General features: G+C 31.3%; 1 protein-coding gene across 2 annotated transcripts in view; it reads right to left on the minus strand.

Moving 5' to 3' along the window:
• Positions 1-4,332: 4,332 nt before the first annotated feature.
• LOC125843741 (protein PIR) overlaps positions 4,333-12,261 on the minus strand; it is a 57,871-nt gene continuing 49,942 nt past the window's right edge. The window contains exons 28-30 of one of the 2 annotated variants that reach the window (XM_049522928.1): positions 6,936-7,108; positions 6,280-6,486; positions 4,333-4,874 (exon numbers count right to left, since the gene is read on the minus strand). In XM_049522928.1, coding sequence (XP_049378885.1) covers positions 4,680-4,874; positions 6,280-6,486; positions 6,936-7,108 — 575 coding nt within the window. In that variant the 3' untranslated portion in view covers positions 4,333-4,679. The remainder of the gene's footprint in view (positions 4,875-6,279; positions 6,487-6,935; positions 7,109-12,261) is intronic. The other variant, XM_049522929.1, reaches the window with a different exon arrangement.

The following is a 12,261-nucleotide window of genomic DNA, read 5'->3' on the forward strand; positions in this document are numbered from 1 at the left end:
AGAGCCAATTAAAGAATATATGGTCCTTATTATTCATGATGTATCAATGCATTTGAGTGCATCTATAACTGATTATAAATTTGTATCAATTTATTCAAGTGTATATGTTTCTTGTTATACTTTTGTATCAAGTGTATTTATTTGTATTTTCTACTGATTATAATTTGTACCAAGTGTATCTGCTCATTGTTATTTGTTTTGTATTAATGTATTCGAGTGTATCTGTGATTTGTTATAAATTTATATCAATGTATTTTAGTGTATTAGTTCCTTGTTTTATATTTGTATCATGTATTTCAATGTATATGTTCCCTGTTATACATTTGCATCAATATATTTGAGTGTTTCTATAGTGTATTTATCACAAGAATGTATTTACATCAATGTATTCAAGTGAAAAGAGTTTGTAACAACATAAAAATTTATGTATCAATATCGTACAATTAATAGTCAGTGATATAGCAAAATCAATGAAGAAGAAAAGATCTTGTAGCGCAATTCATTTTTTTATTATGAAAAAGATCTTGTGAGATTTAAGTGTTGAACTCTGAAATCTCACAAGATCTTGTTGGATAAATAATGCACTACATCAAATATTATATTTGAGTACAAAGTCACTTTTAATAGAAAAATACATTGAATTTTGGGTAGCAACAAAGGGTTTCATGTATATTAAAGAACTATGTTTAAGATTTTTCAGAAGTATTATAAAAAATATATATTCTTATTCTTATTTTTAGTTTTAAATGCATTATTCAGGAAAGAGTTTAGGAAATTATGTTTTTACGTTACCTAATTGTAAAAATTATGTTTTGAAGAAAGTTTAGCCACTTCAAAATACGAAAATTTACAACTTTTCATTACAAATAGATATGATTTCAAAGAAAATTTTCTTTTATCCTGAAAACTCAAAACATCAGTATGCTATAGTTGTGAGCTTAGTCTCACCAACAGTACAATTTTACAAATTTGAGAAAAGACTCACAAGATGATTTCAGTTATAGTTTTCATGACATATTATATATGAGCATATATAGATTATTTTGAGAGGATTATTTAGCATCGAGCGAACGAAGGCCCTAGAGCCCAAGTTTCAGAACTATCTAGAGCCCAAGTTTCAGAACTATGTGATACCATATGTTTGACCATTTTGCATGTGAATCCACACTAGCTAGATAGGTTTCATACACTGTCAAGGTATAACGCAGCCTTCCCCAATTGGGATTGTCAATTAGTGCATCATGAGCTCACATTATTTATGTCAGTTGTAAGAAACTCTCACTTAAAGATCATATACATACTTTTACAGTTTGAACATATATGATTATTTATGCAGTCATAGATATAGTTTTTAGACATGTTTTCAGTTTAAGTTATAAAACCGATTTTACTTTATCATCAGATGATAAAAATATTTTTAAGCATCTTGCACACTATTTGATGTTTCTCTTTTCTAAATCTTAGATATGCAGACGTCATGTTTCTATTATTCAGTTTTAGAATATTTCCCAACCTTTAATTTGAAAATCATATTTCATACTACTCAGTTGACTTTATTTCAGTCTATCTTCAGAGCTATTCATTTAGCTCATCATTTTCAATTTTAGCTAGTGTTTCATTCAACTATTTTACATACCGTACATTTCATGTACTGACGTTATTCGACGCTGCATCTTTTAACGATGCATACTCAGGTATTCAGGATGGAAGAGAGACACGTCATTAGGATCACGTTCATCCAAATATGATGAGACCTCCTTACTTTTGTAGAGCTCTAATTTATCTTGAGTATTAATAGTTTATTTATTTTATTAGTAGAGTTCAGGTAGCCAAGGGTCTTGTCCGAATAATCTTTCTTAAGTATGTTAGAGGGTTCAGTTGAGTTATGATCATAGTTGTACTTTTTATAAGTATATGCATACTATACATATTTCAGACTTTTATGTATAAAGTTGTTGAGTTTTTTTCTAAGTTATTATATTGCATGATTATCTTTTAAAAGCTTCCGCACTAGTCAGTATTTAGTTTTAAAGTATGTCAAGTCAAGGGTTCGCTCGGGTCAACAATGATTTTGAGTGTCAGCCATGTCCACGATGTAGACTCAGATTGTGACAATATTGCGAATTTACCCCCTCCTTCCACCCCAACACCTTATCCTCATCCACCTTATAGTGTTTTTCTAGATTATATATAAATATTTTTGAGTTGAATGTCTAGATGGTCACTTAATTTATAATAATTGACCACTAAACTCATTCAACTTTGCTTAATTAGCTTTCATGGTCATTTTAATAATAAAAAAAGATATATATTTTGGTAACTATTTAATGACATGACAAATATAATTTTTTAGAAAAAAAATATTTTAAAAAATTAAAATCAATATGCAATTTTATTGAGGACCCAACTCACCCTAAATTTATTCCAATTCGTGACCTGACCTTAAAAAAATGAGTTGATTATATAAGAAATATCTTTAATAACGACTAACTAAAATAATATGATGGTTCTTTAATTTCTAACATTTTAAATATTAGAGATTCCCTTAATAATATTTAACCATCATATTTTTGTTGTTAAACGTTATTAAGAGCATTTTTATATAGTCAATTCATTTTAAGCGGGGAAGGGTCCAAAATAAATCTAAATATTGATCTTAATTTTTGAAATATTTTTTCCTACAAATTTATATTTTCAATTAAATGACTCTAAAAGATAACTAGACAAAGTTGGATGACTTTTAAAAAGTAAAACAAAGTAGAGTGACTTTTATGATCAATTACTATAAGTTAACGGACCATTCAAACATTCAATTCAATACTTTTGGGATTATCTTTTTTGCTTACATACTAAACACAAAAAAATAAATAAAAAATCACTTATTTTCCATAAATATATTATCCAAGACTACATGTTGTGTGACAAACATTTTTCTTCCTACCAATTAAACACACCCTTTTTAGTTTGACATGTTTCCTTAAGAGCTAATCATTATATCATGTTTAATAATTGGTCCCCCATTTAACAAAGACCAATATCTTTAACAATTTAATGTGAATAGGTGTTTTTCACCTTTTGTAGTTTGGTGGACGTTAATAATGTTGGTAGTTGATGTATTTTTCTAATTTCACAACAAAAGTCTTGTTAGCTAGGAAGAAAAAAAATCACTGCTAAAGATCACAAAGAAGGAACATAGGAGTAATCTTGGGTGTTTAAAATAAGTTCAATACATTAGGACATTGCACACCTAACTTGCAAAGTGCAAAAATCAATTTCCTAAAAAGTGAAATTGCCAATTGGAAAAAAAAAATTTGTTGTAAATGACTCAAACAAATTAAAGCTGTAGCTGGATATTTTTTTATATTAAATTCTTTTGAGTGGTGGAGGAGAGTATTCATTATTATAGAAAAAGGGCCAAGTATAAAGTTAGGTGGAATGTAATTACTTTGTGTAAAACACAACTCATGTATGTGTCTCACATTTATTGTACTCCTTTATTATTGAAGAAAATTTAAAGAAAAACATTGAATGTCACAGTTGATCATCTTGCCTAACTCTTCAACATATTATCTAAGTAAATGTTATTGGAATTGGTAATGGTTTGGGATAATTGATTAATGATACCACAAGAAGCTTGTGTGGATCTAATTAAGGCATTTGTATGTTTGTATATCACTAGGGGAGCATAGACAGCTCTTTTTAAGCTGCTAATTAAAATGTAAATCAAGATTTGAAAATTACTTATGAGTAATTTTCTCACTAAAATTTGTGTGAAACAAAATTGATCAAAGACTAGTATAGTTGTTGATTCTTGACAAACAAAAATAAGTCAAGGATTCCACCTGAAAAATACATCCTTCAATCATGGAAAAGGTATCATAAAGCATTTGTGGTTAGTACACTCCAGCTTTAGCCAGTTCAGATTTGTCAATGTAAAAAGCTGTTTTACCCTAAATGATTAAGCTTTGTCTGAAGAAAAAGAAAGAAGATTGACATGTACTCAAAGATACTTTTCATGAAAAAAGTTATGGGAATGGAAGTGGAAGAGGTTATTTGTCACGGTCCGTTGCAAAGTATGAGACTCGAGTCCCTTATCGATATAGCAATGTACTGATGTGGAATTTATATAGTCTTGGGTTCTCCAATCTCAATAGCTAGTTTTTGAGATGTAATTCTCCCTAAATTGTATCAATGGTATCCGATATATAATGGTTGATGACACAATGCATTCACATTTACAGATTTATGTAAAAAACAAAGTTAATTTGGACACAATTCGTAGGAAATGAAGGTTCTCTTTTCCTATGAATTCAAATCAATTGTCATTTGTGCATTCACGCACCTCAGAAATTCATTCATCTTCTTGCGCGATTTTCCCAAACATTAAAACATGAAAAAGAATCATTGGCCTATCAAATTATCCATCAAGCTGTGGAAAACATAAACAGCTGAATTGGCAGATTGACGAATCTGACAGTCATATGCTGCTCTTTCTCTATTATCTGTTGATTGGATCATTAGATGTTCAGTTCTTAATTTTACAATATCTATATCTATACCATCACCCAACAAGTAGGATCTTCATTCTCAGAGCAACAAGTACATCAATAAACATATATTACATACACAATAACAAGGGTCATACATGCAAGCTCCTGCAATGAAAATGGAAGCAGACCTCAGGCACCTTTCTGTGGCAATGTTTCAAAAGCGGACACAGTATTCTCAAATTTTATCCGATGCAGCGGTGCACCACTTTGTTTGATGGCACAGGCCTGTTTATCTTCCAATGGACAACGTGCTTTCAACATTGAAAACACATGATTGTTTAGCCTCCTTGCTTTCTTCATAGCTTCTAGCAAACCTTCAATACCCTGAAGATAGAAAGTGATGTTGGATGTCAAATATATGATATTCTACTTATCAAACTGAGAGTAAACAATAGTGATAAAAGAGAACTGAAGAGGATGTGAAATGTCCATTAGTTGTCGAAGTAAGCAATATGAATTAGTTGGGACTAGGATCTGGTACTTGTTGGTAGTCTTTTTAGTTTGGTTAGAGATTTACATATGTGAGGTCTAAAGAAGTACTAATTTTAGAAACCCCCAAATTCATCTTAAAAGACAGATTATTCAGCATTGGAATGAATCAGGCAAATAGAGTGGAATACATATAGAAGATTCATATGCCTAGATCCCGCCGCTGAGATGTCCAGCGGATTCCTGGGCCTTGACGAATGGCTGGCCACCTTTTACGTTCGAAGAGCAGAAGGCCCAGGGCCACTACTAGTTCAGGATTAAAGAATTGTTGTTTATAGATCTTACATAAAACTTTCAGGAGCATAATTGCACCCCTTTAACAAACACATGATATCTTTCTTAAGATTTTTTATTCTGATTAATCTCATTTGCTAGGTTTACCAACCTTCCTATAGTGATTGCTGAAAATATATCCAGATCACAGCTAAGGTCCTGGAACTGTTGAGTTATATAGTGGTTTCATATGAGGTGTGTAGGACTTCCATAAGGGTTTATAAAGACCTTGGCTATTATACCAATTCCTCTTAGGCTTAGAGTTGTATGCTCTGATATTTTCACAAGATATCAAAGCACACAGATTCTAGGTTCAACTGTATTTACTCTTTTTAGACGCTCATGACTTGTACCACCATTTCTTGGGGGGGTGTTTACAAATGGACTTTGCATGATAATGGGTTCGCCTAACAAGGGGTTAGGTATCATCATGGCTTAGGCAAAATGGATCATGACAAAAGCATGATGCAGAAAACCCATTTAAATGTCTTCCAGCATATCACCAAAAAGCCCAACTCCCAGTTCCCAATGACAGAAAGCTGCGGAAAGGCATAAATTAGAAAACACAATATGTGCTCCCGGTTCACCTTTGCAATTCACTCAGTTTTGGGGTCATTAACATTATGTAGGAGAGATGGCTATACGAAATAAGAAGTTGGGTACCTATACTGAATCAGCCATTAATTAAATATACTATATATATATATATATATATATATATATATATATATATATATGTAGAGAGAGAGAGAGATAGAAAGAAAGCAGTGAGTGGAATGATTGTGCTCCAAGTAAGCTGTCACAACAAAAAAAATAATTGACACTATTTCCAATGATTTTAGTTAAATTAAATATAAACCATCATGAAGAGGAGAACATGCAGTAGAGTTTTGATTCTTACAGATGCAGTTCTACATGTTCAAAATAACTCAAAACATTATTTATTTGGTTAATTTGCAAATCATACCTGGAGGAAATTAGGATTCTTCTGTGTTGGCGATATTGCTACAGACTCCACCTCAGCAACATTGAGGACTTGATGGGAAAAATCAAACAATTCAAAATGCAATTGTTGCCCAAGCAGGTAGATTATTGTACATCCACCCCAGGCAACTGAATCGCCCAACATTTCGTAAGTGTTGGATTGTAGCTGAACAGATTCCTCCAGGTATTCCTATGGTTGACAACAAAATCAGATAAACAGTTTACACCAAAGATAATTCCATTAGCTCTGACTATCAGATTACTAAACAAGTTCATATAACATAAGAACACAATTCTTCTGACACTCTACTCTAACACTAAACACTTGACTCTCTATTAGACGAAAGTAGGAAAAAGGTCAAACAAAAGGGACAGAGGTATTCTTTTCTCAATCAGAAAAAGCTACAGGTAATAAGTTGTAATAAGTTGCAGGGATTCAACGTAAACCATGACAGTCCAACTGATAGTTCTTGCTGATGTATTAATCAGGTAAATTTGTAACCAGAGACCAACATGACGTGTGCACAACAATTTGCTATATTGAGATATCATCAGTGTTCAAAACCAATTAAAATAGGCAATTATAAGTGCAATGAAATTTTATAAAATAAATGAAGCAAATGAACTATTGTATCTTACGATTTGAAGTCCACTGAAAATCCGGTAGAAGTCCTTTGAAGTAGTAATATCAATAAAACCCGTCTTTGGGGCTGCACTCCATTTACTGCAGTATTTATCTAATGCAGCACTTGTAAAAGCAAGGGCATATTCCAACACACTTCCAGTATTAATATTGGCTTTGTACAACAAATCTGAAACAAAATGGAAAGTGGAAATGCTTTAAATGATACAAGAATAAAGCTGAAGAATTTGCGAAAGAAGAGAAGGCTTCTTTATATTTTTACATCCCATGAGAAGGGGTAGTTATACAATAAAACCTGTAACTAATTACGGGAAAGACAATATCTGTTATAATCATGCTAGTCAAGTAACACGATCAGCTCTCCCCTTAATCACTCAGGCCGTTTGGTTGTTGATTAGAGATGAGTTACTAATGTATTAAAACTAGCATAACTTTTATACATTGTTTGGTTACAAAAATGGAAAAAAATAATCTCCACATAGAATTTAGCACAAGTTATACAACTTTTGTTTGGTGTTTTCTATTTTCCACATAAAATACTGCCTTGCTAATACAATGCCTGGCTCATGCTTTTCTTTTTCACATAACTAATACATGTATAAGTTATGAGAAAATTATGTATTATTTTATGCGAGGTAGAAGATATAAGTAAAGAGCACTCAATATAGGCTAGGCTCGTTGGGCCGGCCCAGCTCAACCCGTGATTTAATATGGTTGGATTGTGATTTCTGGATCCAATTTAAGAGCGCATTTTCTTAGCCCGGCCAAAGTAATCCCAGTAGCTCACGAGGCTTGAGCGAGGTGGACTAGGCCGTCCCATTGGATAAATAAAGAATAAATAATTGAAAAAAAGCCGGGTTTTAAAAATAACAAGAGGAGTCCAAACTCAAAGTCTATTTAAACCATCATTTATTGATATTACAAAGTCCAAAACCCAAGTATTAAAATTAAAATACAAACTTAAGTTTATAAAATATGTAAATAACAAAAACACAAAATCCTAAATTTTCGAATGGTATCAAGTCGAAAGTTATTTAATTTCGCAAAAACTTTATGTCCGACAAGATCATTTTCTTGTACGGTGTACCCGAAGTATTTGTAAAGGATCAGTGATTTTCAGATTGAAGTCGTACAACCAAATCTTTACTTGAAAAAACAAACTTAATATGAGTAAGTATAATTAGAATTATTTTGCTGGTGAGTTTGAGAGTTGGTTAGAAGTAGTAACACCATGTAATATTGTCTTGTAAATATTTATGTAGCATTTCAAAATTGGAATTTAAATTATAAAAATATATATTTTAAAAAAAAGGATTGGCCGACAGCCCACATAGTGATGGGTTGGGCTGGTTAACATAAAATGATAAATAATGAAACTAGTTAACTAAAATAGAAAAAACAATAATAGTGCGGACTTGTGGTAATGCCTTGTGCTTGTATTGATCCATATATCTAAGGTATGTTAACATTGTAAAGTATCAAAAGAATACTATAAGACCATCTCCAACCCAACACCAAATCCTAAATTTGGTGTTTTGAGCTCCAACCCACACCAATTTTTACACCAAATTTGGTGTAACACTATTCATCACACCAATTCACTTTTTGAATATTTTAATATTATTTCGTTATACAAACTTTTAATTAAACATTATATAAATTGTATGTTTTAATTAAATCTCTTGTATATTTAATTATTTTTTATGTAATATTTTTATAATATTAATTTTAGATATAAAATTTAGCTTTTTTATAAATTAATTTTTCTATATATGACTTTTTTTTTAAAAAAAATTATGTTAATTCTACTGTAAATTATAATTGGATATAACTACAATTAACCTTCACAAAAATTAAAAACGCAAACATTGCTCATTTTGAAATACGTAATGCATTAATAGAGCATTTATGGGAGCACCGTAGTGATCTTAAAAGTTGAATATTTATGTAGAGTTTAAAATAATTTTTTCAATTATGTAATGTTTATTTAATTGTATTTCATTAATGATTTCACTTTTATTTGTATTATCCATTATTATGTATAATGTATAGTATTTGCTAGCAATTTATATTATTTAAAAAATTATGGTACAAAATAATTTTATATTAAAGGATTATAAAAGGAAATAATATGAATTATATATGGTGAATGTTTTAGAAAGAATTTGTTTTATGAAATAAGAAAATATAAATGAAATAAGAAATAATCATATATATATATATATAAAAGAGAACCCTAGGCCCGCCTACGTGGCACCACCACAAACAAGAATTCCCTTTGAATTTATTTATTTACTAAACTAGCCTTGCCTTTCATGAATAGTTGTGACTTTTACGAAATGTAGTAACTTTTATGAAAAGTTGTGACTTTTATGAAGAATTGTGGCTTTTATGAAAGTTTGTGACATTTCTGAAGGGTTGTAACTTTTCCAAAGAGTTGTGACCTTTTCGATAAAGCACAATAAACAGATCGCTCTCTTGGTTGCCAGAGTTAGTATATTATTTTGATTGTTTTTTCTTAGGTACAAACATTTTGTATGCCATTGTACTCTTCCTAGAATATTAGTATAGAGACAATTAGTCCACTACTTTTATCGCAAGTTAACTAATTTGTCATATTTCTCTGTCTCTTCTTTTTGGGCATAATAAGAGATTTAAGATTTCTTGAAACTAACAAATTTCCAAAATACACTATAACAAAAATAATTTTTACCGGCAATAAATATGTACATTAACGAAGAGTGCTAGAGCCTTTACCGACATTAATTAATTGTCATTACATTCAATGTTCCTATAGACTTTAGGGACATATATAGAGAGTACCAATCGCCTCTGAAAATTCATATTTAGAGACAATTAAGCTATTAATTGCGGTTAAAGATAATTTTTGTTGTAGTGATAACTCTTTCTTTTGATTAAGTTTTTTGTTTTTTTTTATAATGAAGTAATAACTCTTTCTTTTAGCTTCTTTCAATTTAGTTTGTCAAATGTAAACTTGGATACGGCTCGACAGACTATCTTTCTGAAATATATGTTGAGCAACATACCTTTTTCTTCTTGATTGTTAGGAAAGTAAGGTCATCTTTATTATTATTTGTGGATATTTGTGAGTTCAAGTGCTCACAAAACTATGCTGTACGATTTTAATATGTTATGTGTCAAAATTTTGGTTTAGAATATCCAGTTGTTAACCGTTCCATTCAGATGTCACCTACTGCTTGGTTGATAATTGCATTAATTCTTTGTAACTGCATACTATAACCATAACAATAACTATGGTTCAATTCCAAATAAGTTGGGGCCGGTGATATGAAACCTAAGCAATAGTAATGACTATTCTGAGATAAAAATTTAGTTATTATGTTCTTGACAATATAGTGTATGTATCGAAAATACGAATGTTACCGAATGATCATATGTAAGCTTAATAAAATAGTTCAATTCCGTGCGAAACACGGATAATTTACCTAGTAATATAATAATGAAGAAAGAAAAATATTCTTTTTTGGTGTAAAATTTGGTGCAGTGGGTTGGAGTTGATTACACCAAAAATAGTGCTGACACCAAATTTGGTGTTTGGGTTGGAGATGCCTTAAGTGCCTGGGAAAAGTGGGATTCGACTCATGTGGATAAAATGAACCTGCTAGACTGCTGAGCTGAGCGCGGTAATTGGCAACTTGCGAACTAGTTTGGGTCAAATAGTTGATCAAAGGATTGAAGTTAAGACAAAACAATCAGATTGTATAGATGATCAAGTTGCTTGCATATGGCATCAACTTCGGTGTTTCAAGAGAACTAAACCACATAGACACCGACTTCATCAAAGGAAATATTCTTAAGAGATATTCTCACAAAACTTGAAATCAAATGATCAACTTGAGAATATTTTCACCAAATACCTTATTGGTCCCCGAATTAGTTGCATTTATAAGAAGCTTGATACATATGACTTGTATGCACCATCTTAAAGGACAGTGTTAAGTATATTGTGTATATATGGTAGAATCATGTAGATGTGGCGTCAATATGATAGTCATGAACCTATAGTTTATATTAATTAGAAGCAATAAAGGAGATATTATTTCTTTGTAATTATGCAACTTTGATTTGTTTCCTAGTTTAGGAGGTGTACGCACTATTTAAATACCCAATAACTTAAGGTAATGATCAATCAATACATTCTCTAGTCTTCCTCCTGTGTATTTCTCATTTCTAACATGGTATCAAAGAAGACAAAGGTATTAGGTTCGAGTCTCACCACCACCATTATAAAAAAAGAATCAATGTATTTGGGCCAAGAAAAAAGAATCAGGCTCATATGTGAGGGACCATGTTAAAGACAAAATTAAGTCTTTATGATCTCTCTAACAACTTAGTTTTTAGATGAGATGGTTACATATTTCAATACACAGTTAATGGTCTCCATAACAATATCATTTCCATCTGCAGTCTTCTAGGAAATCCATAGTTACACGTTGCCAAATCCCGTTAGAGACACATAAAGTCTGGACAAAGTCAGAATATGGCACATTCTGTCTTGCTTTGCTGACATGCCATACTATTCCCTCTCTATGTTTTTCATCTATCCTGGTGATACCACGAAAACTATCCTAAACCTCTGTTATATTTGCTTGGATGTGGAGTGACCCCCAAGAGATGAAGAATGGATCACATTAAGTCATTAACTAGTTGCCACATCCTTGGTCCATCCTTAATCCCTATCCATATCTCATCATGGTACTACGCAAGCATTTAAAAGTATTATTTCCCCTTCCTTATCTCTGTCATAATTGTCAATTACCTCATTCACCTAATCAGGTTGTAGAGCAGTGTTGGAAGTGCATTAACACTGTTATTCAAATTTATTTGACAAAGCATCAGCTGCCAGATCGTTGGTCCCTTTTCTATATTGAACTTTATAGCTCAAAACTAGCAAGTCAAACAATTGTACTGTAAAACATTTAATAATCCTCTGCTGCTTATGAAACTTGAATGCATCAAAATCTTCCACTCATTAAATTCGGTAAAAAATTGGAAGTGACAAAAGAAAGGGAATATATCTTACTACTATAGAGTTTGCAACTCGACAATATAAATTTAATATTTTACTTAGAGACACTTATTCGCCACGAGAACCAATCCAGTTTTCTCCTTTGATCTTAAAAGCAAATGGCTTCATAACTAGTGAAACATGGCAATGGAAATGATACCAAAATACTAAGAAAGACAAGGTATGGCAAGTTTGCAGTATCTTTCCAGGTCCATATCTAATAAGCAAGTTTACATTGTCTTTTGGCTCACAATTATCTAATAAACCTTTTT

The sequence above is a fragment of the Solanum stenotomum genome, chromosome 11 (assembly GCF_019186545.1).
Source record: "Solanum stenotomum isolate F172 chromosome 11, ASM1918654v1, whole genome shotgun sequence".
Classification (NCBI taxonomy): Eukaryota; Viridiplantae; Streptophyta; class Magnoliopsida; order Solanales; family Solanaceae; genus Solanum; species Solanum stenotomum.